General features: G+C 38.6%; 1 protein-coding gene across 4 annotated transcripts in view; it reads left to right on the top strand.

Moving 5' to 3' along the window:
• Positions 1-23,620, top strand: part of PLCB4 (phospholipase C beta 4) — a gene marked incomplete at both ends in the record, with an annotated part of 154,070 nt that overhangs the window by 91,169 nt on the left and 39,281 nt on the right. For all 4 annotated transcript variants that reach the window (XM_082856887.1, XM_082856886.1, XM_082856889.1 and 1 more), the window contains 6 exons: positions 22-106; positions 442-566; positions 2,441-2,492; positions 10,133-10,235; positions 12,276-12,440; positions 15,470-15,674. In XM_082856887.1, coding sequence (XP_082713013.1) covers positions 22-106; positions 442-566; positions 2,441-2,492; positions 10,133-10,235; positions 12,276-12,440; positions 15,470-15,674 — 735 coding nt within the window. The remainder of the gene's footprint in view (positions 1-21; positions 107-441; positions 567-2,440; positions 2,493-10,132; positions 10,236-12,275; positions 12,441-15,469; positions 15,675-23,620) is intronic.

Below are 23,620 nucleotides of genomic sequence, written 5' to 3'. Positions count from 1 at the left end.
CATCTTTGCTTTCCTTTACAGAACGCAATATTCATTATAACATGTCTTCTTTTAATGAGTCAGTTGGTCTAGGCTACTTGAAGACACATGCGATTGAATTTGTGAAGTATCCTTATGTATTAAGTGGAATAAGTGGTTGGTGAACTTCGGGTTTGGCAGGAATCTCTAAAATAGAAAAATGGCTAATATATTATTGTGGTTGTAGAACTAATAAAATAATGTATGTGAAAGACCACAGCAGCTGGGAAAACCTGCCCAAATGTGGATTGCTTTTATAATCCACACAGTGAACTGTGGTTTTTCTCTTAAGCATCCTTTATACATGTGAAATTTGTTCTCTGTTGTCATATGTGTGTCATTTTTGGTCTAGATCTTCATTGTTTTAGCTCTTTGTCACTGCCGGAATACTCTTTTTGCCATTTTCCTTAATATGTTACACAGTTATAACAAACGGCAAATGAGTCGCATTTACCCCAAGGGAGGCCGAGTCGATTCCAGTAATTACATGCCTCAGATTTTCTGGAACGCTGGCTGCCAGATGGTTTCGCTGAACTATCAAACCCCAGGTAGGAACTGATGTCCAGTGACCTCGAATTCCACGAGAATGCTTTGACAGGACGGTGCCAACAGTTGCCATCAGTTGGTTGTGGGCATTTTTTTCATGGAAGCAAACATATGGCAACACAATGTGTTGTTGGATTTATAGAATGGTGAGAAATTAAAAATGCAAACTAGAGCAATAAAACAATGGTAGAAGACAATAGATTTTGATTTCAATTGAATATCCTTTTGGAAATGCCATGACTAATCTGCTAAACATTGTCCCTTTTGCCAAAATATGTCTAATTTTTCTTCTTTTTGGATCAAACTTACCTTCTCGTCCAGAGGCAGAATGAAGTGAGAAGTATTTGAGCATCTTTGTACAGTAACTATGACTCATTTCTCCTTGGGAAAGTACCCTTCCCACTGTTAACATTCAGCAGGAGATCAGCAAAATAGTGGCATCTCACCATAAGAGTGCAGAATATTATAGAGTAGATTCTGCTAAAATGGTGTTTAAGGAGTTCTATACCCTTAGAGGTACTAATATATAACTTGTTCCTCCAAAGTGTATTCTGAGGCAAGTTTCCAGTATATAATCTTTTTTTTTTTTTTCCCCTGCAAGGAGAGCAGTCAATTTGTGTGAATGCATAAATAAAATTTGTCAAGTTTTCAAAGTTTGCTTAAGGGCCTAGGATTGCAATTAAAAATAGAAAAATAATAGGCTCTAGTTACTCACCTAAAACAGGTGAGAAATATGCCACAAAACCTATTCACTTTCTGCGGTTAATGCCACAGCATGGTCCTTAACATTGGTTAAGAAAAATACCAAAACACCTTTCTTGTTCTGTTCTTTGCTCTATGATGGTACCTCCCATGTTTCCCCATTTGGGGGGCATTTTCTTTTCAAGTCCATCCACCATATTTTGTGAATCTCAATCCACCTTGCTCCCTACGATCTGTACTGATCGAAAGGTCCTATGACTTGCATTCCCTTGGCATGAATGCGACCTGACTGTGTTTCCCACCCCTTGGTGATGCTGCCTCAGTGATCAGGAACTGGGTTCAGATTTCTGCTCAGCATCCCTATCAGTGCTCACTCTGCTAAACTGTGACCAGGTACCAGCACAGCCCTGGAGTGTTTCTAACAGAGACAAAGTATGATTAAAAGGCACTGCTGATTTTACTTACTTAAAAAGAGGTCAAGTTTTATTATTTGTTGTCAGTGACTCTGTTATATGGATTAAATGATCCAAAGGCAGCTTATGATCTAGGTCAGCTTACGTTGTATTCTATAACGTTAGGTTTAATCACAGCACTTTGAGAAGGAAAAAAAAAATCCATCAGCTGCCCATTTCTTTTGCTGATGAAAAGAAAGAACATTGTGTTTGCCTGCAAGAGAAAAACCATAAGCCATGCCCTGCCACTAGACCCCACTAGGAGAATTCTCCTGAAGTCACCTTAAGTCAATTTTTACATACTTACCTAGTTTATTTTTTATTTTAATCGAGTTTTATATTCACATGACCCTACTGGGTATGCCTGGGGTACCCTTCCTCTGGGATGGTAAGGCACATTTCCTCTAACTATATATCAGCTTGGACATCTGTACTCTCAACACTAACTCAACAATCATATGAAGCATACATTGAATCCAAATTTTAAAGCATTGCCAACATGATCTCTATGAACACAGATTTTTTTGTTTAGTTTAAACACAAGGTCATTTCAACATGGAAGAGAGAGTTGTATGCCTTAAACAGACCCTTTAACCTTGTGGTGCTAAAAAAAGACCTTTCAGCCAGGGGTCAGTATCTGATTTCCGTTGTTTGAAATTACTCCATCAAGATCTTCTTTGTCCGAGGAGACGAGATGCTAAATTATTTTTGTCTCTTAACAGATTTAGCGATGCAATTGAATCAGGGAAAATTTGAGTATAATGGATCGTGCGGGTAAGTAATGTGATTTAAACTGTAGTCACTGTGTTCCACACTCCATACTACAGCTGTAATGAAACCGTGTCATTTTTAATTAGGAGCTGCTGAATTTAAGCTGGGTTTGAGGGATGGGATAGAAACAAATGAAATCCCCAGGTGAATTACATCTGCAACGTACATTCTTCACGGGACCCCTGTTTAACTAAGCAGATTTAAAAAAAAAAATAACGACTAGTTAAGGAGTTTATTATACACACTCTAGAGTTTAGTGCTCTCACTTTAAATTCAGTAGCAGAGGTTTTTATAGCTAGGACAGATAATGAATCTGCTCGTTTGGACATCAGCAGTAGACAAAGACATTAAATATGTGTATTTTACATACGACCTAGAGAGGAATGAAGTTGATTTAATATAAAATGAAGTCCTAGGTGTCAAGTGGAATTTATTTCAGCTACGAAGAAGGTTTGTCCTCCTTTGATAGACATGTTTTGTATGTCTTGTAAATAGCAGTTACCAAAAAATAACACTATAAATGTTGTTCCAGTTACTTAAATAGAGCTCCCTAAAATCTGCAAACCAAGTAGTGAAATAGGAAATGTCCATTTCATTGAAACACTGAAAGGTTAAATGAAAATATGAAGTTAACATTCTATACATATGAAAAAAAACTCTGTGACCATTTTTTTTCTCCATGCAAATGTCCCCAAGCAGCACTGCAGGTAAATAATCATGAACCACTGCCCAGAGACCTCTAGACTAATTCAATAGAGTACCGTCTCATCCTGCCATGCTACTGTCAGGATGTTCCTGGCCTCCCTGGTTGGATATTTAATTTCCATCACTAAAAACAGTCAAGATAAAATTTTCAGCACGTATGGTTTCAAAATGCCCACTCCTACCTCTTCCTGTCTGCCAGTTCACCTACACCCACGGGTGACAACCCTGTTACCCAAATCAGGATATAGCAGCTTACAGGATATTTGCCTCTACTGTGTATTTTGAAAGAAATAAAAACTGTACACCTTAAACTAATACAGTGTTATATTTCAATTATATCTCAATAAAACAGGGGGAAAAAGAAAATTATGGGTCAGAAGAAAACAGCTAAATACACATTTCAGAGTTTTGGTTTTTTTTTTTTTTTTTAAGCTACTTTGTTATTTAGCGCAAAGCATTCAGAACCAGGAGATTGTGTAGGTAAATTGATGGGTGGACCCCCAGTGGAGGCTTAGGCAATGAGACCTCAGGGGCAGCTGTGGCGCAGGGGGTAAAAGCCCTTGGCTCCAGCCTGACCCAGGTTTGAGCCCTGGGTGCGCCACATGCTGTTGTTGCCCTGGGCAGGTGTATTACAGCCTAAACCTCAATTTCCTGCTGATAAAATGAAGCCAGTAACGCCTGCCACCCTAGGTTTGCTGTGACAGCTCAGAGGGTTTGGACTGAGTCTATGTGAAGTACTTCATGAACTGCAGATTTCTGTGAAAAAGTGAGGTTGCAAAAAAGCTTAAGCCCATATGACCGATCACAGGCAGGAATCACACAAGATAAAATGAGTGGTCTGCTCACAACAGACCTGTAAGGAGCGCAAGAGACAGCCCTCATGGTTCACACCTGGCTGTGCTCACTCCCTGAACCTTCCTGTGGCTCACGGATGCCAAAGGAGCTTTTCCTTTCACCTCAGCCGTTTGATGGCTTATCCTGCCCTGACACAGGGAGGGGAGTTGTTTCCATGTCAAAGGGGTCCCACTGTTACTGAGCCAAACTTGGGTCTGCTCGCACACACACAGTAAAGTCAGTCTACTGACACCACGTTGTGGTGAAGGAAAGTGCAGCGTTTATTGTAAGGCCCTATACAGGAAGAACGGGTGGCTAGTGCTCTAAAACTCCTGAACTCCCTGAAGGGTTTCAGCAAAGCATTTTTAAAAGCCAGATGATGGACGGGGGCAGGGTGTCACAGGGCACACACAATTGGGCTTGTGCACAGTTCTCTGATTGGTTGATGGTGAGGTAACAGGGCAGTGTCACAGGGGTTCACATTATCAATCCTTAGGCTCCAGTAGGTCTGGGGACCACATGCAAGTAATTAATTTCTTCCATTTGGTGGTGGAATGGCATTTGAAAAACTCAGGAAATATGCATCAGATACTGTTATCTAGGTACTTCAGAGAGGAGCTAAGGCAGAGGATGTAGCGGAGAAGTCTGTCCCAGGAAGGCCCCATAGGGTCCTGCTCTGTTACACCAAGAGGAGTTCTACACCTTCACTATGTTTCTTTTCAGGAGTTTCTGATTTGCCATAGTTCACATGCTCAGTGTCTCACGTTCCACACCATTGTGTATTTTAAAATATGTTCATGAGCAAGGATGGTGCTACGTTAGCCTGAATTCTGTGCTCATGTGTTTGAGGTGATGTGACCAAAAGCTGAAGCCCCATCAGGGGGACTAAAAAATATGATTGTTCCTTGGGGCAGCCTGACTACAAGAGACGTTAACAGTATTGTTCCGTCTCATGTCCCCCTTCCCCTTCCCTTTTCCCCACACCCAACCTGGAGGAAGAGGTTGTCACCAACAGGGCAGAGAGAGGCAATCTTTCTCACGAGTGTGCTGTGCCCCTGAGGAGTCATAGCTGGTGGAGATGGGCCAGCCACTGAGCAAGGACATCTGAGGCACCCGATGGCTCTCACTGCACTACCCTTGTCATTCTTCTGCCTACCTGCAGGGACTTTTAAAAAATCCTTGTGGATTGAGTTACTTGTAGTGAGGTAGATGGACCTAGAGTCTGTCATACAGAGTGAAGTAAGTCATAAAGAGAAAAACAAATACTGTATGCTAACACCTATATATGGAATCTAAAAAAAAAAAAATGGTCATGAAGAACCTAGGGGCAAGATGGGAATAGAGACACAGATGTAGAGAATGGACTTGAGGACACAGGGAGGGGGAAGGGTAAGCTGGGGCAAAGTGAGAGAGTGGCATGGACATACATACACTACCAAATGTAAAATAGATAGCTAGTGGGAAGCAGCCGCATAGCACAGGGAGATCAGCTCCGTGCTTTGTGACCACCTAGAAGGGTGGGATCGGGAGGGTGGGAGGGAGATGCAAGAGGGAAGAGATATGGGGATATATGTTTATGTATAGTTGATTCACTTTGTTAAACAGCAGAAACTAACATACCATTGTAAAGCAATTATACTCCAATAATGATGTTAAAAAATATAAATAAATAAAAAATCCTTGTGGGCTGTGTCTGAGGGCTGTGTTTCTGTACAGAGACATTCTGTGCCTTTTAGGCCTGCAGTGGCACAAACCCCACCCCCATAAAGCCAGGGCTCCAGCTCCTGCTTCCGCATCGATGCCCAGGGTCCCTGGACCTACACAGCCTCCAGGTCTGTGAGTGACAGTCTCTGCCACCTTAGGCCCGAAATTGACACTCGTTCAAGACAAGCTGGCTAAGTGTCACCCCCAAGCCAGGGATCCTATCAGACTTCTGTAGCCAAATCCAGCCTCTGTACCCTGACACCAAATTAAATCTCGAGATGGAGTTTTGGGTGAAGTAGAAAAGAGTAGCTTTATTGCTTTGCCAGGCAAAGAGGGCCACATTGGGCTAATGCCCTCAAAATTGTGTGTCCTAACCCGGAGGGGGTAGTGAGGAGTTTTATAGAAATGGTTCAAAGAGGGTGTGATCAGCTCATGGATATTCTTCTGATTGGTTGGTGGTGAGGTAATTGGGAGTCAGCATCATCAACCTCTTGGTTCCAACCAGTCTGGGGTCTGGTACTTGTGGGCAGCATACAGTTAACTTCTCCCACCTGGTGGGGGTTCAGTAACTGCAAAACAGCTCAAAGATATTGTTTTGTGTATCCCTTGAGGGAGGACCAGGACCTTGCCCCAAGGCTGCACTACTGTTTCTTGACTGTTCTTCCTTTGTCTGCGCATTTCCTCCCTTCCCTGATTAGCAACTGTTTGAACCTGCTCATTGGAACTCAGGGAAGGTGGTGGAGGCTGAATGAAGCCTATTTCCTACAAACAAAAAATGGGGGGACACAGACAGGCTTTTGTGTCCAGGAACCCCACAGGGTCCTGCTCGGTATCACTTCTACACAGTCTCTTTTATTTTTTAAGTATATAAATGAACACATTACACTGCAAGCTGCCAACTTTGGCGAATCGGACTTGGATTTCTTGCCGTTTCCTCCTGACATTTTTTTATTTTGGATCATGCTTTCACAGATTAGTTTTCTTCTAAGCAGGTCTGAGAGCAGCAGGGAATGTGGAAGAATCCTTTTGGTACTGAAACATCATCAATATGACATTTCTCTGTTTTTGGTGAGAAGGGGCTCCTGACCCTTCAGAAATGACTGAGGGGCACCACAGGGAGTCCTGAATCTCTACAGCCACTGCCCTAGGAGATTCTGGACTGGATGTATGACTACAGTCCTTTATGGACCCCGAGTCCCACCTTTCGCAGAAGGCAGATTCCCTCATTTCACACAGCTGGAATCCAAATGCTGCCTCCATGTGAAAGCTAGAGCCATGATCCATGACCTCGCCTCGCAGCTGATGTCTGATGCTTGGCCAGGCAAAGCTAGTAGGCTTCCCTTGGAGAAGTGTGTGTAGAATTGTATTCACTCATCTACTTCCCATCCTAAGTCTTGAGTTTTTGCTGTATCATCATATTTTCCAATGGTTAACAGTTGCCACAATAAAAGGTCCAAATCAAAGCTCTATAAACATAGAAAACAATATCTTCTATGCAGAGATCTTGTATTGATATATTGGAGACAGGTGAATGTTCAATGTCATCTTTAATATTTTAACTATTTTATAAACTCTCTATATCCTTTATTTAAAAGTCAGTGTTGTCCTCGGGTTTTTTAATTGATTATTATATCCAAGTGGAATGTGGGCTTTTTAACACTTTTTTGTTCAGACTTTGAAGATAGCAGAGAATGGCAACTTTGTCAAAAACAAAAAAACATGACTTTAAACTTTCCTTTAAGGAAAAATATTATGCCTTGGGATTCCTTTTTTGGTTGTATTTTAAAAGATAGTAATAAATTGGACATCATCTGGAGTTGAAACTAGTAAAAGTTATGCTCCTAAGGAATATGAAAGATTTGATCCCAAATTGCGATTCTTTTACATCTAAAAGCAAACCTAGAGTTTTGGGGAAAGTGCTTTTATTTTCCTTTATATACTAATCACATTGATGTAGAATTTTCTTATCTATGGCTATAGTCATTCCTAACAAAAAATATTTCTTTTAGAGAGATGAAGTTCTTTAACACGAGTTTCAGGAAAGTTATGGAATCTAGCCAAGGTGTGATTCTGTGACCATACCCAGTGGGGATAAGGGGCAGACAGTGCTGGAGATCAATTTTAAAACATTTTAGTCATACAAAAAAGAAAACTCATACCCTTTAGCTGTCACCTTCCAACATCCCCTGCCCCCATCCCAGCATTAAGCAACCACCAATCTACACACTGTCACTGTATTTTTGCCTGTTCTGCACATTTCATGTAAATGGATTCATATAATACGTGACCTTTTATGACTGTCTTGTTTCACTTAGCATAATGGTTTCAAGGTTCACCTATGTTGTAGTGTATATCAGTACTTTATTTCTTTTTATTGCTGAATAATTTTCCATTATATGGATATACCTCATATTGTATGTCCATCTTTTGATGGACATTTGGATTGTTTCTATCTTTTGGTTATTACAAATAATGCCACTATGAAAATTCATGTACAAGTTTCTGTATGGACATCTTATTATGGTACTGGTTTGCATTTCTCTGATGACTCATGATATTAAGCGTCTTTTCAAGTGCTTGCCGGCCATTTGTATATCTTATTTGGAGAACTGTCTATTCCAATCATTTGCCCATTTTTTAACTGGGTTGTTCTTCATATATTTTAGATACAAGCCTCTTATCAGGTAAATGATTTGCAAATATTTTTCTCATTCTATGACTAGCCTTTTCACTTTCTTGAGAGTGTTCTTTGAAGTGTAAAAATCTTTATGATGAAGTGAAGTTTATGTATTGATATTTTTGCTCATTGCTTGTGCTTTTGGTGTTATGTCTAATAATCCATTGTCAAATTCCAAGTCACAAAGATTTATCCCTAAGTCTTCTTCTAAGAATTTTATAGTTATAGCTTTTACTTTTAGGTCTGATCCATTTTGAGCTAATTTTGTTTATGATGTGAAAGAAGGGACTAATTTTATTCTTTTGCATGTGGCTATCCAGTTGTCCTAGCATCATTTGTTTAAAGACTGTTCTTTCCCTCACTGACTAGTCTTGGCATCCTTGTCAAAAATCAGTTGAACATAGATATGAATTTATTTTTGGACTCCCAATTCTATCTCACTGATTTATATATCTATCTTTTTGCCAGTACCAAGATGCTTAGGTTATTGTTGATTTGTAGAAAGTTTTAAAATTGAGAAGTATGAGACCTCCTACTTTGTTCTTCTTTATCAAGAATGTTTGGGGAATTCTTGGTCCTTGAGTTTCCAATTGAATTTTAGGATCAACTTGTCAATTTCTATAAAGAAGACAGCTGGGATTTTGATAGGGATTGTATTGAATCTGTATATCAATTTGGGGACTAGCACCATCTTAACAATATTAAGGCTTCTGATCCATGAACACAAGATATCTTTCCATTTATTTAGTTCTTTTAAAATTTTCTTCAACAATTTTTTGTGGTTTTCCAAGTATATGTACTTATTTTGTTAAATGTATTCCTAAGTATTTTATTATTTTAGGTTCTGTTATAAATGGAATTGTTTACTTAATTTCATTTTTGGATTGTTCATTGCTTGGTGCATAGAAATACAATTGATTTTTATATATTGATTTTGTACCCTGTAAGCTTGCTGAACTCATTTATTAGTTCAAATAGCTTTTTAGTGGATTCTTTAGGATTTTCTATATATAAGATCATATCATCTGAGAATAGAAATAGTATTAAATACTTCTTCTTTCCAGTCTGGATGCCTTTTTATTTCATTTTCTTACCTAATTAGCCTGGCTAGAATTGGAGAAATAATAACATCTTTATCTTCACCTACCTCTAACTGAAACTTTACATTCCCTTCGATTATGAAAATAGACAACAATCCACAGTAATGTTAGTGGTACCTCTGACACTGACACTGATATAAATCACAGATATCTCATTACTTTTGTTAGAGATCTCTCAAAATATTCTTATGATTATCGGCACTTTGAAACTATGTAGTTATCAAACTTGTCCTTATATCCCATAATTTAATACATTAATTAAAACAATAAATAATATCACATATTTCCCATATTTTGATAACTATAGCTCATTTAGTTGGTTTTTCATTATTATTTTGTGTATGTAAGAACATAAACAAGTTCCAGAGAAGATGGTCGTGTCAGGAAGTCATAGATGTCCCAGAGCCTGGAATCTAGAGAACATTTGCTCTTCCCTGCTCCTCATTAGGATTATCCACAGGGCAGGGATATTCTCTTTAGTCCTTGAGATCCTCTACCTAAAAGCCTAGCTCCTAAGTTAGAAATGGGGATAAATAAGTATTCAGTATCCTGAATAGTGGTTTTCATAGTCTTTATAAAAATAACTAACAAAACAAACTCCTTCTGCACTTTTGTCCCATCAGGTACCTTCTCAAACCAGATTTCATGAGACGGCCCGATCGAACATTTGATCCCTTCTCTGAAACACCTGTTGATGGGGTTATTGCAGCCACTTGCTCGGTGCAGGTAAGGTGCTTGCTTTTCACAGAATAGTATAAATGTGTATGCAGGTGGTCTTGGAAAAGTCTTAAGAAATTACAACTAAAATATTTAATGTTGGGACTTCCCTGGTGGTCCAGTGGTTAAGACTCCATGCTCCCAATGCCTGGAACTAGATCCCACATGCCGCAACTAAGAACCCACGTGCCCACTAAGACCAGTGCAGCCAAATTAAAAATAAATAAATAAATTTAATGTCAATTTGCAAGATCAGTGTGTGGCTCTCAACTTTGATTTTAAATTCTTTCTTTTTTTCTTGAGAAACATGTTTTTCTACTAGTGACATTATTAGCTGTTTTTAATGAAAAACACCAGATCAAAAAGTATCCAGTAGAGGCTGTGGAGCAACGGGAACTCTTGGCCATTGATGGTGGGAATGCAAAATGATGAAACCATTTTGGAAAACAGTTTGGCAGTTTCTTACAAAACTCAACATACTCTTACTATATGATCCAGCAAGTGGTATTCCTTGTTATTTACCCAAATGAATTGAAAACTTATGTCCACACAAAAACTTAACAGGGACGTTTTTAGCAGCTTTATTCATAATTGACAAAATTTTGAAAGTAACCATGGTGCCATTTAGTAGATGAATGGATAAATAATCAGTGGCATATCCAGGCAGTGGAATAGTATTTAGTTCTAAAAAGAAATGAGCTATTGAGTCTTGAAAAGACATGGATGAAATTTAAATGTACATTACTAAGTGAAAGAAGCCAGTCTGAAAAAGTGACACACTGTATAATTCCAACTATATAACATTCCGGAAAAAGGCAAAACTATGGAGATGCTAAAAAAGATCAGGAGTTGGGGGGAGGGATTAGCAGGCAGAGCACAAGGGATTTTAGGGCAGTGAAACTGTTCTGTATGATACTACAATGGTAGATACGTGTCATTATACATTTTTCCACATCCATAGAATGTACAACACCAAGAGTAAACCCTAAATGTAAACTATGGACTTTGGGTGATAATGAAGTGTCAATGTAGGTTCACTGATTGTAACGAGTATACTACTGTGGTGCGAGATACACATAGTGGGGGAAGTGGTGGGTACAGGGACAGGGGTATATGAGAACTCTGTACTTTCTTCTCAACTTTGCTGTAAAGCAAAAACGGCTATAAAAACTGAAGCTTATTAATGAAAAGATATCTACTATATGATTCCACTTATACTAAATTCTAGAAAATGCAAACTAATGTATAGTAACAGAAAGTAAATAAGTTGTTTCCTCTAGACAGAGATGGAAGAAAGGATGAATTACAAAAGGGCACAAAGGAACTTTGGGAGTTGTTGAAAATATTTATTGTCTTAATTGTGGTGATAGTTTTACAGATGTGCTCATGTGTAAAAACTGATCTCATTGTACACTTTAAACATGTACAGTTTATTTTATGTCAGTTATACCTCGAAAAACTGTTTCACAATTATTAGCTATTAGATAACGTGAAAAAACCTAATAAATGGCTGTAGTCATTTGGAAAATAAATGAAAAATAGTCTCTCCATAGCTTTAAAATAGATAAAATTTAATACTGGTCTTTACAAAAAATAACACTGTCCTGTATGAAGATTGTCAACATCAGTTTAGCATTGCTTTTCTTTCTGTGTGTCTCAAGACTTTTGAAAGAATTCAGTAAAAGTGTGGCGTGACAGAATTTCAGAGCTATGAAGTGACCTTAGGGCATATTTGAATCCATTGCTTCATTTCATAGGTGTGGGCACTTAGGTGAAGATGCTATGGACAGTATTGTTTTGTAATAGATGATTCATGTATAGTTCCCTCTTTCTTTTTCTAGGCAGTTCTCGGAGGCAGAACCTCTGCCTAGAATAGTTTTTTGCATGCAGTTCTTGCTCAACCATGTTTTAGTTTAATAAGGAATGAATACATTATTTCCATAGATAATTAAAATTTCTAAAGATGAACAGAGAATCTCTTCCTTCCAGATTATTCTTTGCTACTGATGATTACACTGACTTTACTTCTCTCTCATCCTATTTCTATAGGTCATATCAGGTCAGTTCTTATCAGATAAAAAAATTGGCACATATGTAGAAGTGGATATGTATGGGTTGCCTACCGACACTATCCGGAAGGAATTCCGAACACGCATGGTGATGAACAATGGACTCAATCCAGTTTACAATGAAGAATCATTTGTATTTCGGAAGGTAGGGTATTTTCAATGTGTCAGACTCACTCTGCTAAGTTGGGAACCACATTTTAGTGTAGAGACACTACATGATATAGGGACAGTTATTCAACCCTAAATGTGTTCTTCTAATGCATGAGTTCTGCAGCCATCATATGATTGTTGTTTCAGTTTTTCCCAGTCCTCCTCTTGGCTCTCCTTCCTCCTTGGAGGAGCCCACCTCCCACATGGCAGTGCCCAAGCCCCAGGTTAGCAGTCTACTCAGAGGGAGCCCTACAGGTGGACAGCCTCACATGTGGGAGAGCTCTTCCCTGCCCTTGTGGCAGCTGGTGACTTGCACTGTTCCTTTAGCCAAGAGGATGGGTAGGATGTTGCACCTAGACTGAGGCCAATAAATGTCCTTAAATGGGTCAGTTGGTATTGTCCTGTGCCTCCAGAAAGTGTGGTCCCCATTGCTGCCCACAGGTCCTGTGGGTCATGTGCTGTTTTTGTCTTTTTTGTTTTTTATCTCCTTATTATACCTTGATCCTAAGACCAATCAGTCATTCTCTGTAATGATGCAGTTTTTAATCTTGTAACAATTTTTTTAAAATTTGTTTTATTTATTTATTTTTGGCTGCGTTGGGTCTTCGTTGCTATGTGCAGGCTTTCTCTAGTTGCAGCGAGTAGGGGCTACTCTTTGTTACGATGCACAGGCTTCTCATTGCGGTGGCTTCTCTTGTTGTGGAGCATGGACTCTAGGCATGTGGGCTTCAGTAGTTGTGGCTCACAGGCTCTAGAGCACAGGCTCTGTAGTTGTGGTGCACGGACCTGGTTGCTCTGCGGCATGTGGGATCTTCCTGGACCAGGGCTCGAATCCGTGTCCCCTGCATTGGCAGGTGGATTCTTAACCACTGAACCACTGGGGAGGCCCTTAATCTTGTAACCATTTTTTTTCCAGTTGTTTCTCTTTCACCAATGGAAGATGTATTGAAAAATCCATGCATTGGCAGTGCTATCTCAAAAATGCCTGTTTCTTTCTCACTTGTTCTGTTATCCAACCAAAATGCTTTCTTGCTTCTTCTTCAGGCACAGGTTTTCCAAGTGTTGCATGACATACGTATGTCATGCAACACAGATAATCAGCTTTTTATCTTAACAAAAATAGGGATTATCAACCTCAGAACTGGCTAACTTGTTTACAGAAAGCATATTACAGAAGACCAATATAGTTCAATAAATCAAGCCATTTTGACGTGTAGGTGCTCCCTGTTACGTGAATACCATTATCCATGCAACACCCTCCCCCCATTTTCACCTTCTCTTCTACAATCAGAGTGTAGTGTGAATTGCATACACAGCTGTGATGTGTCTTTTTTTTCTTCCCATGTTTTTCAATTTGTTATAGCTGGATCTGTTGTCAGTATGGTCAGAGTTTTGGAACATAATGAATAATCCCTACACACATTTCTAGAAATTCAGAAAGCTGGCTTCAGGCATTGTTTTTGATGCATAGGGAAATATCAGAGTTGGTTTTTCATGCAGTATTACTGGCCCCAGAAACAAGACGCCAATTTTGCGTCCTCCCCTGTTCTTTAGAAGTTACAATACATTGCCTTTCATTGATACCAAGTGCTTTAACTTTAGTTTCCTTCTTGCTGGTATTGTTTTTGTTCATTGCACTAATCTCACAAGGTAAGCCCCCATTCACCACGTGAGGAACAACATAGTGACTGAAGTTGGATGCATTTCATCTTGGTTTCTCCTGTTCATCTTCAGGAAGTTGGAATTAAATTAAAACCTCTAGGCATAAATAAGCAGCCAGTTCATTGTCTAGCTTTAGACATAGTGCTCAAATCAGACGAGATATCTTAGCGGCTCATAGCCAATAAATAGGCATTCTTTTTTTTTATTTTTTTATTTTTTTTTTTTTATTTTTTTTTTGTGGTACGCGGGCCTCTCACTGTTGTGGCTTCTCCCATTGCGGAGCACAGGCTGCGGACGCGCAGGCCCAGCGGCCATGGTTCACGGGTCTAGCCGCTTCGCGGCATGTGGGATCTTCCCGGACCGGGGCACAAACCTGTGTCCCCTGCATCGGCAGGCGGACTCTCAACCACTGCGCCACCAGGGAAGCCCTAAATAGGCATTCTTGATTAAAAAACATAGGGTTTTTTTTGTCATGTTGCTCTTTAATATCTGAATAGGGCTTCTGCTATCTGAGCTCAGATGTTATGGCCATGTATTAGGTTTGGGGGTGGCAAGAGTAGATGTCTTGGGTATATGTTAATGTTGATTTTTGTTGGTGGTTTTTTGTTTTGTTCTGTTTTTGTTTGTTTTGTTTTATTTGTTGTGCTGCACAGCTTGTGGGATCTTAGTTCCCTGACCAGGGATCAAACCTGGGCCCTTGGCAGTGAGAGCACAGAGTGCAAACCACTGGACTGCCAGGGAATTCCCTATGTTAATGCTTCTAGCTGCCCCATCTTACTCTATTTAATATCCCAAAATGTGTTAAAAACTGAGGTGTGCAAGGAAAAGGGGAAATCTAAACTTATATATAGATTGTCTTTTATACATGAAGTGTTTCTTCTAAGATACTTTCCATATTCTTAAAAACAGAGTTTGATGTCAGAAGCAGCCCAGGTAGTAGACAGATCACAGGACTAGAAATCAGGAGCCCCAGTGTCTAGGCCCAGCTGTCACTGGCCATCTCTGACATAAAGGAAAGTCACTTTATTTCTCAGGGTCTCCTTTTGCTCATCCATTACATGGGTGGGACGGGGAAAGATGCCAAGGGTTGGAGTAGTCATCTTTCACATCCATTCATTCCATCTAAAATTTTCAGGAAATGATTTCCAGGAAATGAATTCCAACCTGTTCCAATTGCCTTTCTCAATGGCTTGGGCATTGTAGCTTATACAGTATGCTTTAAGAATGCAAATTGACCATTGGCTTATTTTCACCATAAAGAAGCCTTTCAGAACATTATGAATATACTCCAGATTCCTAGAGTTGTAATTCTTGGGAGCTGCATTCCAAAAAGCAACAAAAAGTACCATTTCTTGTTTGCAGGTGATCCTCCCTGACCTGGCAGTCTTGAGACTTGCAGTGTATGATGACAACAACAAGCTGATTGGCCAGAGGATTCTGCCACTGGATGGCCTCCAAGCAGGCTATCGACACATTTCTCTTCGAAATGAGGGAAATAAACCTTTATCACTGCCAACAATTTTCTGCAATATTGTTCTTAAAACGTATGTGCCTGATGGATTTGGAGGTTAGTTAAACTTTTAGAATATTTTGTGTGTGTGTGTGTGTGTGTGTGTGTGTGTGTGTATTTCCCCCTAAATTGCATGATTATAAGCTATTTCAACAATTGTTAAAAAGTCTTTTGCTGACAATGCTGCCAACCCCTATAGTATTGAAGAAATCAGGGATAATTAGTAACCTCAGATCTCCTAGTAAGAAATGAAAGGGCAAGTCTAGATTATCTTTAAGGTTCTTTCTTATTTTAAAATACTGTAATTTTATGTTGTTTTTCAACTTTCACAAATACATTTGTGAAAAATATATTTACACCATCACTGAAAGTGGGGAAAGACATGAATGATGTAAAACCTTAGATATCTTGTCAACCGGTTTCACTAAAAAGATTTAAATTGAACTCAACTATCAACATGCCTGGATTTTTTTTTTCCGAATCACAGGAGAGTTCATCCTCGCACAAAGTCCAGCCATCAGTCCATAAAAGACCACCTTTGGTTATACTAATCAATGGGAAGCATCAAAAGTTGGACCAAGTCATAGGATTTTGCTTAAACCCAAACATATTAATTTTCATAACCCCCACTGTGCCAAGAACATTAAAAGGAAACAAAGATCCTCTATATTTTCAGAGTCTGTTGAATCAGGAAACAGTACACAAAGTACATCAAATTAACAAGGGTTCAAGTCCTGACTCTCCACTGCTAGCTGAGTGACCATGAGACAGTGACATCACCTTTCAAACACCTCATTTCCTGGCCTGTAGAGTAAAGGTACCATTACTGTCTCCCTCATAGCATCCTTATGAAGTGTGTGCTCATCATTACAGTATATAACATAACAAGGCATATATGCACACACATGCATCTGGCTCTAGATGAAGATCTAGTTTCTGTGCTATACTGGAACACATCACAGTCTTGTTTGGGGAACTTTAGGTTATTTTGTTGTGTGTTTTGAACAATGCAGACTTCTCTGGAGGGCAGATTTTCTGCAACTAATGCTAAACATTAACAACTTGATTGCAGGTTCAAAAAATAAAGTCAGCCACGAGGATTTTTCAGTTGAGAAATCAAGAGTAAAGATTCCTTCCCCCTTCCCTTTGTTTTTCATGGAAAAGGAAGTCTATTAGAAACTGCAACACAGAGTAACAGATAATGAGCACATGGAAGAGTCTGGGACTGGGTGCTGTGGGGCTGGGTAAACGGGTCAGAAAAGAGCCAGGGAGATCTGCATGGGTGTTGAGAAGCATGTGATGGCTACAGGGCATCAGCAGATGGATTAAATCAGGTTCCATATACTTGCACTTAGGAAGCAGGCAGTGCATAATACCTAATACGTTTTAAAGACAGTTGTATAAACAAATATGTTGGAAGACTTAAAAGGCTTTGCCTTTACATGTGTTCCTTTTCAAACAAAACTCTAATTTACTCCAGGGAAATGGGCTGTTTGAATAGAAAAGGATCTTCATGACCTTTTTTTCTTTTTTTCCTTAGATTCTTTATATATGTGTTAGCATACGGTATTTGTTTTTCTCTTTCTGACTTACTTCACTCTGTATGACAGACTCTAGATCCATCCACCTCACTACAAATACTCAATTTTGTTTCCTTTTGTGGCTGAGTAATATTCCATTGTATATATGTGCCACATCTTCTTTATCCATTCATCCAATGATGGACACTTAGGTTGCTTCCATGTCCTGGCTATTGTAAATAGAGCTGCATGAATATTTTGGTACGTGACTATTTTTGAATTATGGTTTTCTCAGGGTATGTGCCCAGTAATGGGATTGCTGTGTCATATGGTAGTTCTATTTTTAGTTTTTTAAGGAACCTCCATACTGTTCTCCATAGTGGCTGTATCAATTTACACTCCCACCAACAGTGAAAGAGTGTTCCCTTTTCTCCACACCCTCTCCAGCATTCATTTTTTCTAGATTTTTTATGATGGCCATTCTGACTGGTATGAGATGATATCTCATTGTAGTTTTGATTTGCATTTCTCTAATGATTAGTGATGTTGAGCATTCTTTCATGGGTTTGTTGGCAACCTGTATATCTTCTTTGGAGAAACGTCTATTTAGGTCTTCTGCCCATTTTTGGATTGGGTTGTTTGTTTTTTTGTTATTGAGCTGTATGAGCTGCTTGTAAATCTTGGAGATTAATCCTTTGTCAGTTGCTTCATTTGCAAATATTTTCTCCCATTCTGAGGGTTGTCTTTTGGTCTTGTTTATGGTTGCCTTTGCTGTGCAAAAGCTTTTAAGTTTCATTAGGTCCCATTTGTTTATTTTTGTTTTTGTTTCCATTTCTCTAGGAGGTGGTTATAAAAGGATCTTGCAGTGATTTATGTCATAGAGTGTTATGAAGAACCTAGGGGTAAGACAGGAATAAAGACACAGACCTACTAGAGAATGGACTTGAGGATATGGGGAGGGGGAAGAGTAAGCTGTGACAAAGTGAGAGAGTGGCATGGACATATATACACTAACAAATGTAAAATAGATAGCTAGTGGGAAGCAGCCGCATAGCACAGGGCGATCAGCTTGGTGGTTTGTGACCACCTAGAGGGGTGGGATAGGGAGGATAGGAGGGAGGGAGATGCAAGAGGGAAGAGATATGGGAACATATGTATATGTATAACTGATTCACTTTATTATAAAGCAGAAACTAACACACCATTTTAAAGCAATTATACTCCAATAAAGATGATTAAAAAAAAAGAGAGAGAGCAATGAATAGAAAAGGAAAAGGTATAGCTTGTTGAGCTCCTACTTTGTGCCAAGCACGTTACATAGAATCCAGAAATGTGAAACTGTTCAGAATGGATGTGAATATATGTAGGTGTATGCTGAAGAAATGTCTGTGTTTATCATGTGGCTTATTACTAGTGTCAATATTTATGTAAGTATTGATTCAAATCTCCAAAAATCATCTTGCAAGTGTTCTTTCCTAACAGTGTCATTATAGTATTTCTATCAGAAGCATCAGAAATTTCTGTACTACGTTATCCTTGATGGGATTCTGCAGTTGACATCTTAACCTCAGATGTGACATTCAAAGACTGTTTATTCAGAATTATCAGTCATTTCTTTTATATGTGAAGAAACCGAGGGCAGACATGATGAGGGTTTATTTAAGGGACTTACCTGAAAATAACAAAATAAGAATATGGGAACTTTTTCCACATTTCTGATCTTCTTCACAGCCTCTTGATTTCCAAAATGTGTTTGTATTTCATCTGCTTAACTAACCACCCACATTCAGATCTGAACATTTATGTACTGAGCCAGCACATTAGGAAGTCTACAGAGTCCCTGTTGCCTAGAACATTGATATTTGTTGATTCTATAGGAAAGAGTTCAAAATGAAATTCTACACCACTGCACTCCAGCATTTTCTGGGGAAAAAAGAAGGAAGTGGTCGCTATACATCATCAGATTTTTATGTGGCTAAAGAGAGATAATATGAATTTATTCATTCATTCTGCAAATGTGTTTAGCAGGTTTTATTCTGTAAAAGGCAAAGTAGGTACACTATGTATCAGAAAGAGATTCTGACAACATAAAAAATTTTTAAAGGGTCATTCATAAATCCACTGCGCAGAAGGAACTCTGTTACTATATTGGTCCCTTTACTTCCAATCTCATTTCTTCTCTTTATTTTAATAAAATTGGATCTTACTATGCATACTCAGTTGGATTCATATTTCAGAGACTTAATTTTTTTCACATAATGGAGAGTATTTTCTCCATGTCATGAATTATTCTTATTGGCTAGATGAGATTCCATTTTATATATGCTGTAATTTATCATGTTATTGAAACATTGAAGTCATTTCTATTTTTCTTTCTTATAAACAATATTGCATCTAAGAACCCTAAATGTAAAGCTTTGGAAATATTCATGATTGTTTCCTGAAGATGAATTCTTTGAAATGGATTTGTCGCATCAAAGTGTGTATACATATTTAAAGCTTTAGATACAGGTTGACAAATAACCCATCAGCAGTGTATGAGCTATAACTTTTGTTAGCATTTACTAGTTTAAAAAGTAAAAATGGTATACCATTCATGTATTCATTTAAGATATTTTTTTCTCAAAAGAATAGATATTTTCAACAATTATTTAGTACCTACTCTATGAATAGCCTGAGTAAGAGATATAAGGTTGAAAAAGTCATGTACACTTAACCTCAAGAATTTTCCAACCTTGTACTCATATACATTTTCGTAAGCAGGCATATATGTATACACAGATAAGTGTAACCTGTTCTATAAATGCCCCAAGGGCAGTAGCCAGATGGTATTTGGAGCATTGAACCAAGGAGTGATTAATCAGAGTAGGGAGGTTTCAGTAGCTGTCTGGGCCTTGAAAGATGAATAATACATCACAGCAGAGAGGTAGACTGGATTTCTCTCCAGATAGGGAAGCAGCCCAGGCCAAGGGCTTGATAAGGAAAGTGCTGGACTTACTGATTCATTCTGAAGAAGCTGAAATACAGTGTGTTTGGCGTTAAAACTGAAAAGATCTGGTTCCTGTTTGAGGATGTGTCCTCAAAACCTAGTGTTAGTCAGCAAGAACAGTGTGCTGTTCCTGTTGAACAGTTTGGGCACCTTCAGGAAAATATTCTCATTGTCAGGGCACTAAGTAATTTGGTAAATTATGTCTTCTCGGCTTTTAGGTGGGTCAGTTTGTCTAAAATCACTCCATAATTTTAGATCCAGTTACAGAAGTAAGACCTCTTAGGCCTGACCAAGCTAAGTAAGTCCCAGCTTTTATAATCCACCAAATACTTACCCTAGGAATTATTTCTTTAATCAGATTGTTAAAGGCAAACAATTTTTAAAATTATACTCTAGTGGCATGCAGCATTATTTGTATAAAGAAGATTAGAAACAACCTAATCCATCGCTAGGGATTGGTTAAATACATTACAGCCATTCTATAGAATACTGCGTTAATAGCCATTAAAAATAATAACATGGACGTATATACACTACCAAACGTAAAATAGATAGCTAGTGGGAAGCAGCCGCATAGCACAGGGAGATCAGCTCGGTGCTTTGTGACCACCTAGAGGGGTGGGATAGGGAAGGTGGGAGGGAGGGAGACGCAAGAGGGAAGAGATATGGGAACATATGTATATGTATAACTGATTCACTTTGTTATAAAGCAGAAACTAACACACCATTGTAAAGCAATTATACTCCAATAAAGATGTAAAAAAAAACCAAAAACAGGTAAATTCTCAATGACAAATTAAACTTTGAATTTCTGTTCATTAAGAGAGTTAATAATAAATGTGTGATTTGCACTAAAAAAAATAATAATAACTTGGCTCTCAGTATTTGAACATAGGAATATGACAGTGATATATTGCTGAGTGAAAAAATAAATTGCAAAACAATCTCATTATTATTTACAAAAAGCCCTATAACTCTCTGTTTATACATGTACATAAAATGCATAAAAAATTCTAGAAGGATACATACCCAACGTTAATAGTGTAACCACTATCTGAGAGTAGGGGTGAAGGTTTAGTGGAGCTTCCCCATTGCATTGGACAGCATCCAGGAACATCACAGAGAATTCACTGTCCAGTATGGCAGGACTCCACTTATTACTTCTGGACTGTGGTAGTCAAAGTGGTATCTCGTCATTTCAAATCACGCATTTACAATTATGAGTCAGATTTAACTCATTTTGTATTTTTTTTTGTCACATATTCCTGTGCCTGCAAAATACTCTAGTGCCTTTGGTTTTGTTTTGTTTTGTTTTGTTTTAAATTGGGTTGCTCCTCTTTTTCTTAAGTAATTGTTTAAATCAAATTTTAATTTACTCATAAGATCTCTTTCTATTAATTTCTAAAGTGGTCTCATATACATTTTAATGTCTAGATAAAGTTCTATGAATGTAAAGGTTGGAGATTCAAAGACTGTCTATTTTTCTTGGCCTGAAAGAATGCTATTTCATTGAGGCCACATAACAGGTACATAAGAGCACTGACGGAGCCCCTTGGCTGTCTAACCTTGGATGACTTAACATAACATTTTGTTTTAGTGTCCTCATTGCAACTCAGCGATAACAGTAGTACCCTTCTCATAAGTGAAGATCAAATGAGCTCTTGGAATAGTACCTGACCATAACAGCCCTCCATTAATTTTTTTTCATTTTATTTATTTCTAATAAGTTAAAGAAAACTCAATTGGTTCTATTTTCTTCTCCCTAACTTTACCCTTTAATTGACTGCAGTAAGTTATTTTGTCATAAGTAATTCATCATCCTAAGAAAAACCTCTTAATCCTGGGCTTGCTAAGAAGCTTCAGAATTCTAATGTTACTATGATTGTCTTTAAGCACCAGCAACTCTGTATTCTACATGATTTTTAAATGTATTTTAAATCTCAGTAATGTCAGGTGGGTGGTGTCATTTTATAGCAATAAGAAAAATGTTCTTAAATGGCTTTTCCAAGTTAAGGCAGCTCTTTAGGGAGGGCCTGGGCTTTTGCAGGAGCTTCTGGTCACTTATTTATTGGGCTTCTGTGCTATGAGGTCACCATATGATGATGAATCTCTACTGATGAGGCAACTAGGTACTTCTGCAATTGCTCAAAATACTTCTACTTTCTTGCATGCGGTACTCTTTAGACGCCTTGAACTCTGAGCTGAGCCATTTCCTCCTGAACAGGAGATAGGTCCAGAACCAGTGTTTTCCACCCTGACCCTCTTCCACTCCTGTGAGTTCCCTGTTTTAATTCCTCACCCCCTCGGGAGACAGAGGCAGGGAATTCCACTTTTCCTTCTCGTTACTATAACAACTCCCAAGATACACAAAGAGATAAGCAAACGAAGATGATTCTGGAAGATTCTGAACTCTTCATAGATCTTTCTTTTCCTGAGCTGCCTAGATGTAAAGTATATCTAGGCTTAAGAACAGAGATGAAGCCTCTCAGCTCTCGAAACTAAACTTGAACGTGAAAAAAAAAATGGTAACATTTAGAAGAAGAATGACTAGGCATGAATCAAGCCTGAGTTTAATTTTTTGTAATATTAATTTTCTACTGAACATAGAGTAAAACAGTCCTCTCGTTCACTTACACACACACATACACACACACACACACACACACAGTAGAATTACTAGGTTGGGTGCTAAGGTGCATTTTCCTTTGTCAAATCCAGTGAGACTCAGTGTGCTGGGTTGTCTTTGCTGCTTTTTCTGTAGTTGCAGGTACCACTGACAATGGCATTTACCTATCACAGCAACTTTGCCACTGTTAGCCACTGCTGTTGGTGACAGGAGATGGTTCCAAAGATGATGACAATTAAATGAGTGTCAGTATTTCTTTTTTCCCACTCACTGTTGCTTTGATGGTTTTTATCGTTTGTATTTCTTTTATCATTACTGAGTGGTAGTGAGGAGAACAAATAAGAGAGTCAAAGCTATGCTTCCAGAGTTCATGGATCACCAGTGTGATATTTGTGTCACTCCAAGCTGTATTTCATGAGCCTCTTGTCCCTTGTCCCTTGAGCAATGCTTATCACTGCTTCCACAGCTATAGATTATCTCTTCTACAACTAGGCTAATTTTATGTCGGCAAAGACGAAGTGGTTCTTTGTTTATTCGCCCAGTTCCCCTTTCTGCCCCCCTTACGATTAAAGATACAGCATGGGGTGGTGGTGTTTCTTGTTCACTTGCCCGGTATCTTCACAGGGTTGCTTTCCAACCTCTTTGCAAAGATAACTGACCATTTCTTACATCACATGGTTCCAGAGGAGGAGCAACCTTTATTAATATGCCATTTGTAGGGTATGACCTCAGAATTTACCAATACAATTTAAAGATTTTCCATTTTGTCCTGTCCTTCGTGGATGCTAAAATGTCTCATTCTTTCTATCAAATATTTGTTGAAAAACCGATTCACATAGCAGTGATTTCCATTTTTATGACCTCTTCT

This window comes from Leucopleurus acutus (assembly GCF_964270905.1).
Source record: "Leucopleurus acutus genome assembly, chromosome: 16".
Taxonomy (NCBI): Eukaryota; Metazoa; Chordata; class Mammalia; order Artiodactyla; family Delphinidae; genus Leucopleurus; species Leucopleurus acutus.
The sequence above is the reverse complement of the archived record's forward strand: the minus strand, read 5'-3'. Positions and strand labels throughout refer to the sequence as shown.